We start from the raw sequence: 18,917 nt of genomic DNA, 5'->3' as shown, positions 1-18,917 counted from the left end.
ATTTTTTAGTAAAAAATTTCATTTTCTCCTAAATTTTGTTGAGTTCTTAAAGATTTACCTACAATACATGAATTTTATTAAATGCTTTATCATTAATGAATCACATTTTGAGCAACATTTATCAATCATTAAAGTTTTGTTTTAATGTATTTCAAGGTGAAACAATTAAGTTTTTCAAATCAGTTTACTAAAAAATCCGAAAATCCTATAAAATAATTTGTTTACATTAAAGTCATGACTGTCGTTTAAAGGGTCCTAATTTTCTCTTTAAAATAACAAATTAGAAAAATAATAAATTACAACAAAAAAGAAAGAAGCTACAATAAGTTTTCATGGATTTAATTACTTTTTGAGAATGACTTTTTCTGTACATTCGTTTCAGTTTTTAAGGATTGTATTTTTTCAGGAGATGTTAAAACCCTTCTCTAATTGGGTAGTGTCAAAAATAAATAATATGAAAAATGATAAGTGAGGAACTCTTAATTTAGATTTTTTGTTCAACTTAAAAGATTAAAGCCAGGAATGAAAATTAGAAAAAGATGGTGATAAAAAAGTGAAAGAGAAAATAAGAATATTTATAATATGAATAAATAAAAAATACCATAAATATGCTCAAATATGAAGCATGTTAACGATGGTTTTGTAAAATATTTTAAATTTTGACTGCAGATTAAGCCAAATTATTAACACCTTATTTATTCCTTTCAACTAAAAATCTATGCAATTTTCCCCGAATGTGATTTTCAGCTAAAAAAAAATTTAACATAATACATTAAACTCTCAAGTCAATTTTATTTATTCAAACTTGATGTATATTTTTGGGAAAATGCTCTTATATAACTCAAAATTTTCCTGTTTTTTTTTGTTCAAAAAAATATTTCGCTTTTATTTTAATTTGAAATTTCATAATGTAACTTTGTTATTTTCTTACTTTATTACAGTTAGATCCCTACAGATACGACCTCAAGCATGTTATAATTCTATGGGAGACGGTGGAACTTGTATGTTTGTATGGGAATGCATAAAAACAGAAGGTAAACATTTAGGAACCTGTGCTGATGGATTTCTCTTCGGAAGTTGTTGTGGTCACAACGATTCGAAAAACAATCTGATTCCACAGATTAGCACTACTTCAGAGAGTTATAACAGTGAACAAACAACTGAATCTCCAACTACATCAGTTACACAGCATGGAAGTCTTAACAAGCTTAAACCATCTAATAAGCCTGAATTGTCAGGAATATTTAACACGAGACCGCTTTACCCTCAAACTACAGCTGCATCAAGTCAGACAAAACCACAATCTGAACAGCAATCAAAGCTTCCTGCTAAAACAACTCAGCGACCGGCAATGAAACCAACACAAGCAACTGAAACGCCAGTTGTTCATTTTACAAGATATCCATCTTCATCAGTAACTACTGAAAAATCTTTAACACTTTCAACTACATCTTCATCAGATGATCTGACCCAGAAACAGAGCTCTTCAACAAATAAATTTGGTAAGTAAAATCAAATGGCATATAAGCATTGTTTCTTTTTAATACAGATATTGTCTGTAATAGAATTTGAAGATTTTTTTTTGCTATTTATGAGAAAACTTTCTTTGATCAATACATACTACATACTTGAGCCATACTACATCTTTTGGAATAGTCATTTGAAATACTATGATTTTCATATCTAAGGTACACTTCAATGAAATGAAGAGTAAAATCCCTACAACATTTTTTTTCCCTTTTAATATATTCTGCCCATTAAATGGCGTTTCATTTTACCCCTAGCAGAACAGATCTCAAAGTATAAGATTCAAGTCGACATACGTGGATAACGAAGATTGGGTTGTGCATATGAGTATCAATTTTTGCTCAGTCTCAATTGCTGCTTTAACAATAATAGAGAAGCACATCAGACACAATAGGATTCAAAATGAGATGAGTAAAGACGCCAGGATAAAGGATAAATAATGGCATAGAAAAAAAATGGCAGCAACTGATATGGATTTTATCCAGATTTTATTGAACATGTTAGTAAGTCCGTCTGGCATTGCGAAAAGGGTTTATGAGGGTTTTAAAGGAAGAGAAAAAATATTGTAGCTAAAAATTTCAACAATCGGATGCAATCACTAGACGATCATCTCGATTCATTAAAGAGCGAGACTCGAATCAGCATTCACTACATAGATGTCTTAAATACTAATTATAAGTTCACATGCGATACTGGAATGAGAATTTTTATAAATCCGTATTTTAAGAAAATTAAAATTATATAAAAAGTGGTATACTTTTTCCTGCCTTTGCGAGGGAGACTTAAACTGGCAAAGGAACTTTTAACTATTCTTAATGATGCTTGAAAAAAATCTGATATATTTTAATTTTCTAATTCATATGAATCGATGAGTGAGTGCAGCTGCGAAATCTGCGGTTTCTCATGTCTTGGCATCAACAACATGCCTCGGAGATAGAATTTTTCCACGTACTTTACTAATCAATTTATCCATTAAATGACTTTTTCATTTCTCATTTTGTTCCATTTATGATGTTACGTGGAAGGGCAAAGTTTTTTTTCTTTTCTTTTAGGTAGTAGTTTAGAATATATTACTGAAATCCGCTGAAGAAGTACCTTTTATTTTACCGGACTCTTTCCGATATCTTTCGTGATTTTGTATCTCTTTTTACTTCCGTAAATCTAATGTTTACTTTATTTTACTGCTCAGGTAGAATTGTTGTATCAACACACTCGTTGAACTTATAATATTCTTTCTTTTTCATTTTTTCAATTTATTTTCTTATTTAATGAATATATTTGTGGCTAAAAAGTGTTCCTATTTGGGTGCAATAATTCAAGTTTTTTTTTTTTTAAATTTTAAATTCGTTTATCCATTTTGTTTTACTGCTTAGCTCTTTGCTAAGTAAGTTATTACAATAGTTTAAGTCATTCTTAAAGGAGATTACTGAATGAGGAATGCCTTCTTGTTTTAGCTACAAATGTCATATACAGAAGGCATTTAAACTTCAATAACTTTAAACCTTTGAATCAATTCTGGAAGCCACAAGACAATGTTTATAAAGGGTTCAAATCCCCAGGAAAGATATGACAGAAGCTAATTGAAATTACTAGTGATATAATTAGTGTCACTATTAAAATAAGTTCACAATTATGATTAATGATTTATTTTGAGTTCCTCCAGTGTTATATTTATTATATACATCATATCCTTTCCAAATGAGAACACTAAAGAGATTAAGATTAAGCTAAATCACTGGAAATCCATACCACTGCTGGCAGCAAGTGATGTTCATGGTTATCAAAATATATCGCCAAAAAAGTAATTATCTGACTTTCTGCCTCACAGCGTTTTGTAAAAATTAGGCTGTTCGGTTAAATTGTTCAAAATATCAAAGAAAACCACAAATTTGTGCATCATTTAAATATAATGACATGAAATACTTATACTTTCTGTTACAGAAGGCCCAAATGAAGCCTCATCATACTAAAAACCACATTCCTGAAAAATTTTATACCCAAACAAATTTATTCAAATAATCAGAGAATAGCCTAAATAAAGTAGCCATATATTTAGTAGAAATTAAAACACCTTAGAAGTATGACCCAATAAAAGAATATATCCATACTCCAAAAAAACATCCAAAGCATTACTGCCTTTTTGGTCGTATATTACGAGGATTTTCTAGTGACTTTTGCAAAGGAATTTTAAGCAATATTGTACAATCCCTTCTTCGGCTTGTAAATTGACACCCATAGGTCCATAGTATTTCGTTCTATAAAGATGGATTTTTATTTGATTTATTTTAGTTAAAATTGAAAAAAAATCAAAATCCGCCCCTTGTCTACCCATATTTAAAACGTACTTACGTACTGCAAATAGGCGAAGAAATTAATGTTTTCTAAGCGAATAAGAAGGCATTAAGAGTCCTTTCAAAGCTTCTTACTTCGTTTCATATCATTTGAAGAAATTTAAAAGCTAGTATCATATTTCTGGAAGTTTCGTTTCGATCACGTAAGAGTTTCCTCGAGAAGGTCGCTGAAGTGATCTAAATAATAAAATTCTCACTCGGTTTCATTACTCGGTTAGTTTTCGTCGCTAAATAATAGTAAGTTTTGCTTAAAATAAGATTAATTTATTGAATATAACTAATAAATATTTGTAATTTTTCAGAATTACATTTATTGACTGAAGCAACTTAAAAACTGTTACTTTATTTAAAGTATTTCTGCAATTTGGACCAAAAAATAAAATAAAATTGAATGCTATTCCTATTAACCGTTTAGTCAGGTAATGCGTTTCTAGTGATAAAACAATCTTTCTGAAAATACTGTTATTTCTATTGATAAAAGATGCTTTATTAAAATTATTATTATGGATGTATTCTAAAGATGCTTTATTATTATGTATGTATTCTAAAATCAAATTGTTTTGAAAAGATTTCGTCTGCATTTAAAAAATCTAGTAAGTATAGTAAAGGGCCTACCGAGCACATTGGTGAAATTTCTTCGAGATAGTAAGAGTGAGCAAGAATTTTTTACTAGTCGCAATCGGTTTTTAACTTCCAAAATGGATGATGGAAGCTTTTACGAAAGTCAGAAAATGCCCGCCAAAATTTTTACTCCTTAAAAATTAATCCAGCTTTTTTCAATTTTGATGCCGGCATCACTGGAGTGGAAAGGCGGAGTTACCACGCCAAACGATTCGAGTGATATAAGAATTTTTGATTTAACACATGTGAAAAAATGTAGCGAAAACTAAATTGCACGAGATAAAAATTACTCAAATTATATATAAAATGTGTTTTTATGTGATAAAGTCTTTATTGTTTATTTGTGTACATTCATATATTAATAACTTAATGAACTTCAGTTTTTTTAACACATTTTTAGTTTTAGATTTTAAAGAATATATTTAACAAACAGAAAAAGGAAGATTTTTAAGTGAACATTCTAGTTGTATAAATTCTTAAAAATGATCTGAATTCAAATACAAATGAAAAACAATTTTAAACGTGTAAAAATAGATTATTCATTGAAATAAAAATAATAATACGATATATCAAAAGTATTCCAGTAACCTTCTATATTTCTACAAACTGCATAGAATTATGTAATGGAATAATTTATACAAAAATTGAAACATACAAGTTTACAAATCTAAAAATTTAATTCAATCCTTCGTTGAAGAAGTGGAAAGTGTCCTCTTTGGAATACTATTCGATTGAAGACTGTCAAATAGATCTAGTTATTAAAATATTGTATGATTGAAAATCAGTTTCTTCTGAAGTTACAATGTAACAATCAAACAGCCAGGGGCAGATTAAGTATTCTAGGGGCTCTTAGGCAATGTTTGGCGGACAGTTTTGAATTGACAAAACTAGATATTTTTTTATTAATTTAATCTGTATACAAGGTGTCCTAAAAATATTGACCTTGGTATTTATTTCTTAAATATTGATCATAGACATACAGGGTGAGTTTGACCAAATCTGTCAAACAAATCGGATCTTCTTCTATCTTACTGTTTGATTGCTAAGCGGATAAAATGAATTGTGCTACAAATCGGGGGGGGGGTATCAAAATTTGAAAACATTTTGGCAGATCTGTACATATATATAAGGAAATATTTTGAAAAAACAAGAAATATTCTATAAGACAGCACCATTTTCATCAGGATATCTGGATTTAAAGGCTACAAATGTCGAAATCTTATCAATAAACAAAATCGAATTGTCGCCAAAAGTTTTTATATTGAATACCACAAATACTATACAATCTGTCAAATTTAGATATAGTTTTAAATTCCTTCCGCTTTCGAATGAGCGTAAGTAAACCAATTAAGGAAAAATTTAGTCTTTCGTTTGCATTTCATCATTGAAATCGGCGTCTGTCGAAATATATATTATACGAGAAGTCGATAAATTAAAGGAAGATATATAAATCGAATGTATGCAAATCTGTCACAGTGTACTCTTTCTGATATGCAAATATCATCTAACCTTCTTGTGTGTTCATCCCGCTAACTTATGCAAAAGACGGGACGATTCACTGAGCAGCTTATAAGTCCTCAACTTCTTGATGCTTGTTGTTATTGCCTCAATATTTTCTGGACTTGGTCTAAGCTCGGCCAATTCTTTTTACACTGTACAGATTTCTACTTGCTTCTAAACGGGTATATCTCATATTAAAAACGGAGAATATCCGGATGCACTTTGTATATGGATTTTGTGATGGTAATTCACCGAGAACAAAGGAAGAGTACAATTCATGTGCGTTTCACAAGGCGTCGTACACCCAACCGTTCTGTATTTTCTGCTGTTCACCCAAGGTTTAGAGAAACTTTTTTTTTTTGATAAGACGTACAGAAGGTACACACTAGGATAGCCGAACTGCTACCATTCAGGAGTGTGTATTCGACCGAGTGAAGGAAGATCTAATTGCGAATCCGTGTACATTTTTACCTGTGAGTGAAAATGGAGTTTCACGAAGTGAATTGATGAAAACCTCACATGAAAGCTAATACCACACATATCATTTCACGTAGTTACTGCTCTCAGACCCCTAACGGGTAGCATTTGCCAGTGTTTGTTAGAGGGAAATACCGAAGAACATTTCATGCGAACGAAAGCGTGGATTGATAAGTCCCTTTTTATAGTGTAGAAATTTAAATTTGACTATTAGCATCATTATGCAGAACAAAATGCACACGTAACACTAAATTCTTCGTTCCAGATGCAATTCAGAATCAATGATTAGCTTGGAGTGATCAACAATCGCTTTATAGTTCCAAATGTGTTACAGGATCATTTGACAAGCAATATGTGTTTGGAATCCATGGTGCATCGCCTACCAGGATTATTTGATTCCATTTCTAAACTTAGATTAGTTCCAGCAAAATTGGGGCCCCTGCATATTCTTCATCGGTAGTTCAGTACTTCCTGAATGAGCAGCATCCGCTATGTATTAATTGTAGATGGGCAATTTTTTTGGCTACCTGCAATCACCAGATATCACTACATTGGATTTCTTTGTGTTAGGCTTCCTGGAAAAAAGAGGCTTACCTCATAGAAATTGTCAGGTTAAATGATCTGAGTACCGATTCGGTGAGGCAATAGTAAAATTTCAGAGTGAACTTTCATTTACGACTATGGTGGTTTCTGTGCGGAAGCAGCCAAATGCATGTTTTCGGTATGCGAACAACCAAAATCATCAATGATTGTAATTTCAACACATTCCATCGAATTCATACGTGTTTTAATCAGACAAAGGATACCTCAGTGAGTTGTTGTTTTTTACAAATTCTTTTGTATAAGGTGTAGAGATTTTATGATGCATTGAAAACGAAAGACTTAATTTCTCTTCAACCAGAATATTGATATGGTTTATTATAGACTCTTTCAAAAGCTGTAAGTATGGACAAGTGTTTGATAATTTTGAAAGATTGTAGGTAGAACGGTATTTACGGTATTTAAAATTAAAAAATTTGATGAACAATTCGATTTTTCATTCCGTCAAGATTTTGACGCTTGTAGCTCGGCTTTAAGACCAAGGATCCTGAAGAAAATGACATCTTATAGAATTTTCTCCTTTCTTTCAAAATATGCATTATTTTAATTGCAGTTTTTTCAAAAACTCTTGAAATTTGGATTTTTCCCAATTTGTAACATATTTATTTTATACACCAAAACCTACCAATGGTAAAAGTTAGGCCAGATTGCTATAGAGTTTTATGATCCACATGGGCTGTTTTGTTTTGCAGATTAAGTCAAACTTACTCTGTATATTACAAGGGGTGTTCAAATGAAACGGTACGAAACGACACTGTGGGTATAAATGAAGGCTTTATTCAAAGTATACACCATAGGCCTGAGCACAACGATTCTATTGATTAACGAGCCGAAAGATTCCCTTTTCCCAAAATTCCTATGGCCGTAACGAGACCCAGTCCTTCACAGCGTCTTTGAATTCACCGTCTGAGTTGAAGCGCTTCCCTTTCAGATGTTTTTTCAGGGGACGAAACACATGAAAATCGCAGGTTAACATGTTTGGGCTGTAGGGCGGAGGGTCGAGATGCGCCCACTTGAATTTAGCCAGTTCCGCGTGTGGGACCCTGGGGACGTGTGGACGTGCGTTATTATGGAGCAGAACGACACCTTCCGTGAGAAGCCTCTGTCTTTTGTTCTTGATGGACCTGCGTAGTCTTCAGAAGGTCTCACAGTACACAATGGAGTTAATGTGAACGCCATCCTGTCTTCACATGTAGTGCCACATCAAATGGACGGCGCTCTTAATAAGAGCCTCTGCTCTCTCCTGAACATGCGAGCGGCCGCGCGTGCTCCGATCTACGCCGGAGACTCCAATACCAGCAGTAGATGTTTCGCTACGTTCTCCCATAGCGGCATAGGCAAATATGCTAACGGTTACGTTGTTACGACGTTTCGTACTTTTTCATTTGAACACCCCTTATATAAATTACAAAGTTAAATCGAATAAAGGACAGAATGTTATGAAATCGATTAAAATTTCCTGGTTATTAAATTTGAATTAATACAAAATTTTAATTTTTATACGGCACATGTTCAAAAGTATCCAGGTAAGTAAAATTTGCCCCTGACACTAATAAGGCGATGTATAAATTTTCAGCATTTTATTATAGAACATCTCGAAGATATCAAAATACACAAATGCTGATTTAAATTTCTTTTCTATGCCTGGATATGCATCGTGTCAGGTATTCGCATTTCTGGGGTTGTACATGAATTACAGAAGAAAATAATGATTGCATAAATAAATAATTATTTCGCTATTTATTAGCACAAAAATATCTAAATTTTGTGGACATAATAACTTTACTCAAAGATTACAAAACTTGTTGAAAATATTTTCTATCCATGCCAATACAACTTTGCATTCGTCTGATAACATTTCTATGCAGTCGATCAAGTTCTTACTCCTTGATGCTACGATAACCATATTGAACGTGTTATTGCATCACTGTTTTATTGAAGAGAGATAACAAATAAACAATTGTGCATAAACAAATCCACAAATAAAAATCCATTAGTGTTATATCAAAGTTGGTAGGCAGAAGAAAAGCGGTGGCCTGGTGGTAAGGTGTCGGAACCGGAGAATTTCAGGTTCGAGGCCCGATTTCTCCGAAGAACTGTCGTATAACCAGGTCTGGTGTATGTTAAATTTACCGGGCCCAGCGTCTTCTCGCTAGTATGGTGTGGAAATTTGGAGAAGGAGTGCCAGCTGAGGCATTGTCCTTATCATCTGACAGCGATTCAAAATGACGAGGTCCGTCCCAAAATAGCTCTAATGTTTCTTTAAAACTTGACATTAATATAACTGAACAGATCAGAATTTATTGTGGGAAATACGATTGACTAATGCAAGGCTATCCACTTATTTGGAAACTCGTTATTCAACCACCGTTTCACATCTGTGGTACAATGAGCTAGAGATCCGCGCTCTTGAAACCAAACATATGGAAATACTGTTAAGGGTTGTTCATCGTAAAACAAGAAGTGATTATATTCAGAATCTCATTGACATATCTATCTCCCATCAGCATACGGTGATGGCCAGAATTGTAGAAACCTTTCGGAAAAGTGCATTTTTGAGATTTTTATGGTTCAAAATACCACTTTTTTTTAGGTGAAATACCATACAATTATATATCTTTTTAACAGAATTTATCACAAATTTAATAACATAATTTTTGTAGTTACATTTGTATTGGAACAGCAGTTATAAGGAAGAAAAGGGAAATATAGAACGATTGACAGTATTTTAAAATTCTCCTTTATGATAGTTAATAATTGTATAATCTTTAGCCTAATTATTCCTTTCAGCGCCGTTCAAGGGAGCTCACCAATGAGTTTAGTTCCTGAGCTGTTATTATTGGATACTCTAATTGTATTATTGCTTCAATTAATTTGGTTTTACTTCTGGGTCGCTTCTGTGAAACAATTCCTTTCATTTTCTCCCTAAATTTTCAATTGGATTAATCTCTGGCGATTTCCCAAATTATTTCAGTAGGGAAATATGGTTGTCTTGAAACCCGTTTTTACAACACGGCATGGAGCTAAATCCTGTGGAAAAATAAATTCTTCATTATCTGAGAAATGTTCATATGTGGAAGGCAATAGTTTTGGAACGTACTTCGTTTTTGGAGGCATTTTTATTCCCATTAATTATACAAACTCTGACCATGTGTGTTGCTATTCCTAGCTTATAATATTAAGTGGGTATAATGCAATGAGGATAGAAAGTTTCTCCTATTCTTCTCCCTATAGAAAGTAAGATTTTGGTCTCATCACACAATCCAGTTGTTTTGATGTTTAGTAAACACTTTTTTTTCTTCTTATTTTAATCTTTTAAACCTCCGTTTCGAAAATAAAATTGCCTTTTTAGTACAATTCTTGCATTTAGACTAGATTCTTGCAATCTGCGTTAAATGATCTCCGCTCTGTACTTTACATTTTATTGAGCCATTTCTCATTGAATTTGAATGAATCCTATACGAATTTCTTCTCCCACATCGAAAAAGTCTTTTCATTGTTGGTGCTGTGCACCAATTACTTCCTTTAATAATTTAGTTTTGTATTGACCGAGTTTCCTTACATTCCTTCAAAAATTAAAAAAATACCGATTTTAGTTAGATTTCCATCACCGCACTTATTCATTTCATGATAATTACCGCTTTGTTCATGCAATAGTAAAAGTTGAAATCATTTTAGGGTGAGCAGTGAACTCTTTGTCTCCTTTCTTTTATTTTTTACGTTTAGACAACCCCAAAACGGGAAGAACACACACTAAAAAATGACCAACTTGATAGCAATCACAAAAACAAACAAAAAAACGAAAAAATGACTTCTTAGCTCTAAAACATGGCAATGTTTCCTGAATTCTGCTAAAATCTAGATACCATCTGAATCTTAGACCAGCTAAAATATCAGTTTCTTCATCCGTTGAAGTCTGGGCTTACCTAGCCCACCTACAGGATGTACACTTCCTCTTTCACGCATTCTTTGCATCAGTTGGGATAAATCTTCCAAAAGGAAATCGAGAATTGGGAAATGTATGTTGATATTCCTGTGCAATTTCGTTATCAATGTGATTGCATAGACTGTGCAATCACAATGGTAACGTTTCATTTAGCATTCATATCATTTCATTCAATGATAACGTTCACATTAGCATTTCAAAAAGTTCTCCGTTTCTGTTTTGCAAATACTGTTATGTAAATGCAATTACACTTACAAAATGCAGTGGAAATGTGAAATAAGATTCGCTTACACTGTCCGTTTGCGAGCGTTACTCTTATATAAGCAATGTTATTGATCACTGGCAGAACACGCACAACTTTCTTATGCAACGACGCATCAGTTGCGTTTACGTGACATACCGATCAGAAGGAGAGGCCGGCATATGCAAGCATTTCTTAGCTGTTTTATTGTTCATTTTGATAGTGCCATTTTCAAGTTTTATTCTATAATTAATCCTGTAAAAATTTAAGGTATTTTTCAGGAAGTAGAGTTTTAAAAATATGTAAATAAAATTAAAGATAAAAAGAATATTTTATTTTTTGTGATACTTTATCAGATCATTTGTATTCTAGCTGTAAATATTTACATTTTAGTTTATGATTAAACCCTCATCAACTTCTTTTAAATTTTTATGATAAAATATTGAAATTTTGTGCATCACCTTATCAGTGCATGGAAGATATTTTACACCCTCGAAAATTTTTGTATGGGGCAACGTAAAAGTTGAAATTTTATATTTATTCAAATTTAATACCCTGAAAATGTTAATCGATTTCATAAAATTCTGCACTTTTTTTATGTAACTTTATATTTTATAATATATATACGTGATCCATATTTAAAGAATAAAAGCTAAGGTTTTTTGGGACACCCTGTATTAGTAGTATTAAGTACTTTGTAGTAGTTTGACATATAGAAATAACAAAACTTTAAATTGTAAGCTATTTTCTGGAGAGTTGGTTTCAATATGTTTCATATAAAATAATTCAAATTGTAAATTTAAAATCAATTTTGTATAAAATTGTAAAAAATCGCCATGTTTTTAATGTAATCTAAATCACCTCTAATTATAAAAACCGGACATTTTTTTAAAAAACTATAAAGGAATATTTTTACTTTCTCGTTTACTAAGTATAGAGGAAGTATTGCAATCTCAAAAAAACTCGAGATTTTGACGAAACTCCACGTTTAAGACCTAGCTGAGTAAGAAAAAGACATTTTTAACTTTATGTCAATCTGCCTGGGAACTAAATAACTCAAAAATGCTTCGGGATAGATGTATGGAATGAAGACTAAATTTGTACATTTCACCCAAATTTTGAACGGAATCCATTCGCAAGAAGTCTATCTATCTGGCTGGCTTTTGTAGTACAAATGAATTCGATAATTACGAAACGCAAAGAGCTAAGGAGAAAAATTTGATACCCAGACTGGGCATCTAAAATATCAAATTAGAACCAAATCTGCAAAATGGTTGGCCGTCTGTTGGTCTGTTTTTTCCTATGCATATAAACGCAATGAGTTAAATTATCTTCGAGAATACTACTTATTATATTTTCCATGTAAGGTTCAAAATTTAATTGCTGATTACATTATATTGTCATAGTTTGCACAAAATGAGAATTTTTTTCAATTAAAATTCTAACTAAGATTGTACAAATAGCTAAATAAAAGTTATAAATGGATGGAAAATAGAATTTTAAATGCATCAATAGAGAGCACAAACCAGGTTCAGAAATGAAAATGAAAGACCTGCGAAAGTATAAAGGCAAGCACTGAATGATCGGCTTAAAATCGCTTAAAAATTACTATTGTAAGCCTTTCGCTTTGAGATTGACAGGCAGTAACATTGATATCTTCACCTTTTGCACTCTTAAGTTACACTGTACAAAGAGTATTTTTACTCTTGCGATCTCGAGAATCGTTTTTCGGTGTGCTAAGCTCAAATATACACGGTTTCGTTCATAGAAACTGCATTGTAACAATGCGCATAGTTAGATAGCATTTGCGATTGCTACATTACTAGTAGGCAATTAATTAACACTGAAGTCCATAAAATGGAGTTAGGATAATCAAAGTACAGAATATCCATTCTAACACCTTAGCATTCGAAAATTAATTATTTACCACTAGTTTCCTCTTTGAATTACAAAATTACAATATATTTCGATTTGAGGAAAACCCTATGGAATAATTTTTTCTATATGGTTTCCTATTTCATGAAATCATTATTGATCCGTTTCTTAGATTTCTGTGTCAAACGCACTTTTTCCTTATTATACTACTAGCCGCCTTTGGCGACCAGCCGGTTCGCCAATCTTAATGTTCTTTAAAACTTTAATAATTAAATATTTTATGCAATTCCAACTTTAATAGATTCTTCAGCAAAATATTATAAAACTTCAAATTTTGATAGTCATATAATTCACTCATAATATTATAAAGGCCTTCAGTCATAACGTGATATGTACCTCTCTAATTTTCTGTTACCCCTCGTAGAATTTATGCTTTAAATTAAAGTGTAAATGATTAATCTGCAATTAATATCATAATATTTTTTACTGAAACAAAGCATTTTTTTAATAATATGATTACTGATAATAGAGTCACTGAGCGTTTAAACTTTATGGGCACTAAAGAATATCTTTCTTAATTTATGTAATATCTCAAGAATTTGTCAACAAAATTTTCTCAGATTCATCATGAACAGATCGATTCATTAACAATGTTTCATTTTAAATGCATCAAACACTAAGAAAATAAAATGAATCGTTTAAAATAATCGGTCTAAAACAGGTTTAAAAAAACTACTTAAAAAACGATGTACTTAAAACTATAAGCATATACAAAAAATATATATAACTAACATAAATACAATTTAATTACAAAAGCATGCAACTAACCTAAAAATATTTAAATCATTGAAAACAGGTTAAAAAAAACTACTTAAAAAACGATGTACTTAAAACTATAAGCATATACAAAAAATATATAACATAAATACAATTTACTTACAAAAGCATGCAACTAACCTAAAAATAATTTAAATCATCCGTTGATAGTGGTTGTCATGACAACAATCAGAACAATGCTCATGCGTGAATTTTCTTCGCCAGTTAGGGTAACGCAAATGCGCGAATTTTTCTACGCCAGTTGGGGTAACGCTATGCAGATTATACATTTGTAATTTCCTTTATTCTGTGTTATTTTAATTCAAAAGTACTTCAGAATGAATCTGAAACATGGATTAATTAACAATGTTTAATTTTAAATGCATAAAACATTAAGAAAATAAACAGAATCGTTTGAAATAATCCGCTGAAAAATGTTAACCCTAGCCTCATTTCTGTTGGGAGAAAAAAAAAACTGAAGTCTTACTCATTTGGCGGTGGAGGAAATGGAAGATTTTTTTGGCGGAAAAGTTAGTTTTTAATTAATAATTAAAATTCTAATTAAAATTTCAAAAAAAGGGACCCCAGGTGCACACTCCCGACCTCTAAGGTATACATGTACCAAATTTGGTAGCTGTATGTCAAATGACCTGGTCTGTAGAGCGCCAACACACACACACACACATTGAGCTTTATTATAAGTATAGATATAAATAAGTCTGGTAAACTGATGGACTTAACTCCTTCACTTTCATAGCTGTTAAATTCAAAAAAGTGTTCTTAACTAATGCTTATGAATGGTACTTGCATAAAGCCGTATTTATTTTATTGAATATCAGTTGCTAAACTCCAAACTGAAAGTGCAAAATATTTCATGGGCTCTGAGAATTTTGGCAATACTTGTTTCTCTTTCATTATTCATAGTTAGAAATTTCTAATATTTAAGAAAACTACCTTGATCAATATGACGTAATATATAATGTCATCACTGACGTTATTAGGTACGACGTATCTAATGTCTTCGATTATTGACTATTGGTAATAATGACTTCGATTATTGAAAAAGAAATATAAAATAAAAGAATAATATTTATATAAGATGGAAGCTTTTTTCAACTGATTTAATAATGAACATTGCTATCTGTATAAAGAAGGCTTCACTTCAAAGCGAAAATAAAAACTCTATATTGTTTTTAATACAGAGAAGAGATAATTAATGGGAAAAATGAAAGAGAAGACATTTATTTTTGATTATGTAATCTAATGTTCATTTATATGAAGGTATAAAAATTTTATTAAAATTAATTTAATGAATTCGCATCTATAATCTTAAATAACTTGAACACCAAAAAATTCGAGGCATCAAAAATATCGGAGCAAGAAAATTGCTTAATATTTTAATAATGCATCATATATAAATTGAAAGGCAATGCTTTCATACAAATTTTTAATAAGTCAACACTTTGTCACGTTGCTCAGAAATAATCCATGGCCGATTTATTTCTATACTTTAATCATCAGGTCAGGAATAATGGAAGCATAGGACTAAAAATGAGTCCCATATTGCACATCGAGTAAGCCAGTGGATAGAGGTGACAAATAAATATGATCCTTAATGAAACATTCAAAACTATACAATAACTTTGCCTGACCTTCTAAGTATTATCTTCAGACAAACTTGATCTCCTTCTGTTCTTTCACAAAAATTCAGACTGATGTCAGAATTAAGGATTTTGTTACTGTTTGGGAAAAAATAAATTAAAAAAAATCTTTCTATTGATTCTCTCTATTCTCTAGATTAGGTATATATTTAACAAATCGCAGACACTTTCTATTCAGAAGTTGCCATCTTATTTGCAAAATACAGAAGACTTTCTCTTCAGAAGTTGCCATCGTATCGTCAAAATGCAGAAGACTTTCTATTTATCTTTATTATTGTTGTTGTCAGAAGGGAAAATCTTTCCGAATGCACATAGCTGATATTTATCTTGGTTATTTCAATTTAGCAGCGAACGAACTCTATATATGTAATCTAGGAGATTGAAATTTCGATATTTTTTATATACATCCTGTTATATTAATATTTTTGAATCCTGTTTAATATTTTGATAGGAAGACTAGCACAGACGGTATTGATAAGGCAAATACAAATGCTTGTTGCATTATTTGGTACATGCAAATATAACTTACTTTAAATTCTGCTAAAATTTAAAAGGATCAAATTTTAGATCTGATACGATCTAAAATTTGATTATTTATCATTAATTATATTTTAGATAAACCCGGCCAGTTGAAGTTCTAATTAGTTTAATTTTCATTCTAAATTTTTCCTAGCACGTGATAACACCATCAGGGAAAGGATGTCACTTCATCTTTCTACCACGTTTTGCTGATTTTATATGGTATAAAGCCGGTTTTTTGTTTGTTTTAAAAAATTGATAGCGCTATACAGAGAGTTTGGTATAGGTAAGCTGAATTTAAAGCTCAAAACTTTCTGCTCTTAAAATTCGATAATTCACCTTTTTACTATAATATAAAATAATTTATATTAAAACACTTCATTTTTATTTGTTGTTGAATTTTTGATAACATTTTGAAATCATCAACGGTCGATAATTTTGGTCACATTTAATGATATTATAAAAAATACTCCTTGTACCACTCCCGAATGTTTTTATGCCACTCTAACTAGCTATATAAGCAATCAGTACGCAGTTTTGAGTTAAAATTGTACGGTCAGAAATGACACGGTACTTACATATACACACACAACAACTCACATATCTGAATGAAATCTGAATGAAAAAGTATCTAATGAAACGGAAATCAAAGTTAAAGGATGGCGAAGAATTCCAGACATGTGCTGATCCTCGTTTCATCCCTTAGCGAGGTAGAGTCGCTGAACAATTGTAGTCTCGGAATACTGAAACGTACAGCATATGCGATATAGCTAGGAGAGTTCCATTAATATAAACACGTTTTAGAACTATTTTGAAGGAAATTAAAAACATTTAAATTATATAAAATATTGTTAATTTAATAAAATTTTAAAAATGAACTTTTGCTATCAGATATTTAGTTTTTAAAAAAGTGTGATTTAGGTATAGGTTGTATATAATACTCGAATAGAAATGATTTTTCCTTCATCTTAGAAAGTACATATATACATCACAATTTGAATCAGATAAAATTCTTATCTAACTGAGTAGCATTTGTATTGGCCTGAAATGAAATGTCTCGTTAAAGCTCCGAAAGCTGAAAATGAAGTGAATAACTATTAGTGACTCATAGTTATTCACATTCTTGTATCAGTAATATTTTTTATTCAGAAAAAAAAATGATTTCCAACATGAACATTTTGCTCTTTTCGTTAAAAAGCTTAACAAATAGCATCATTATAGTTTTCCTTTCAATTCAGCTAGATTTTTCTAACCGGTAAGATATTTACTTTTAGATTAATCATATTAGATGTTTTGCTTTTCAGTCAACTGTTAAGAATTTTTCCAGAAGTCGTTGAAATGTTTACCATCGTTTGTCAATACCTGCTTTTTTTGTCGAGAAAAATACAATATCAAATTTATTTGATAGGATCTAGAATCTTATGACTTGATTAAACCACTTTATTAAAAATATATGTATTCAATGATATTGTGGGTAACTGCTGCTGTTAATAAATGTAGGGAAAGGTTTTGGTTTCTACTATTTATAAACTGTACTGGGACTAGTATTCAATCTAAATCTTGTATAAAAATCTCGACTTCAATAACGTGTATATTATGTGTGTTAATTAGCCGACTGATTGATTGTATTTGAGAATTATCTCTTAGAACAAACATATTAGAAACTGAATTTGTTAGATTTATAATTATTCTCAATTAAATAAAATAGTTTCTTTAAATCATGCCATATTTAATATGATTGTTTTATATAATGGAAAGATATAGTTACAAATGCATCAAAAATTTGTAAAGAGATTTTTCCATCTTTTCACACTCAATCTCTTTGTACCCGTAAACAGAATGATCGGCAAATTGTTATCAGCAACGGATACTACACTTCCGAACAAGCATTATGCACGGATTATTCCGCTTGTGGATGAAGCTGAATGAACCCCCTTCGCATACAATGAAGAGCATTGATTTTCTGAATTCTTAATTTTAAAACTGCAATTAAATGAAAGTGTTAAGTAATTTAAAGCCCAAAAGTTGCTTAAAAGTGTATCAATATTTCAAATGCCCATATATTATTATAGGAATTAGAATAAAAATAAATGTCTTAAATAGGAAGTAGAGTAAATTTGCAGATCAGGGTGTTAAGAATTTTTATTTTGAATTTCACACGAAAAGCCTTGCTGGATGGGTCGGCTTCGAGACCACAAGACACAGATTCGAAGCCTGCTTTTATTACAGATCCTCCTTGCACGTTGGTTTGGCTCAAACCAAATCTGTCGTCGATGGTCAAGCATCCTTCCATTGTCGTGCTATGGATGCCATCAAATGGAATGCCATCTCAAGTGTGATACTCGCCATCTGGTCATGGTTCAAAATTACGGGAACCTTATTAAAATAGCCCTTTTTGTTTCTCCGAAGAGGGACATTAATCTAAACTAAACTATAAGCCACAAAGCATTTAAACGATAATTTAAATTGTATTAAAGGTTGCGGACGAGACCTCAAATGCCCCAACAAAAATTCCGTCCTCATCGTCACTCGACTATTTTTTTCCCCCATAAATTTATCTTTTCGTTTTCATGATTAAAATTTTTATGGCTGTGCATAATGAAAAGTATGAGCAATGGTTTTTCTGTAAACACTTTTATAGATGAAGTACATTGGAGTTATAGGAACCAAGTTGAATTCTCGACAAACTTCACTTCGAAACTTGTGTATGGGTGTGGGGGGGGGGGAGCGAGTTCCCTTTCGTTTTGCATAAAAAGTTCGTCATGTGAAAATTCCGGATTCTT

The 18,917-nt window shown here is 31.4% G+C and overlaps 1 protein-coding gene across 2 annotated transcripts in view; it reads left to right on the top strand.

The window, feature by feature from the left end:
* The window catches only part of LOC129960588 (serine proteinase stubble-like), a 64,358-nt gene that overhangs the window by 17,267 nt on the left and 28,174 nt on the right, over window positions 1–18,917 (top strand). For both annotated transcript variants that reach the window (XM_056074082.1, XM_056074083.1), the window contains exon 3: window positions 942–1,502. In XM_056074082.1, the coding sequence (XP_055930057.1) occupies window positions 942–1,502 (561 nt within the window). The remainder of the gene's footprint in view (window positions 1–941; window positions 1,503–18,917) is intronic.

Source organism: Argiope bruennichi, chromosome X2 (genome assembly GCF_947563725.1).
Source record: "Argiope bruennichi chromosome X2, qqArgBrue1.1, whole genome shotgun sequence".
Classification (NCBI taxonomy): domain Eukaryota; kingdom Metazoa; phylum Arthropoda; class Arachnida; order Araneae; family Araneidae; genus Argiope; species Argiope bruennichi.
The sequence above is the reverse complement of the archived record's forward strand: the minus strand, read 5'-3'. Positions and strand labels throughout refer to the sequence as shown.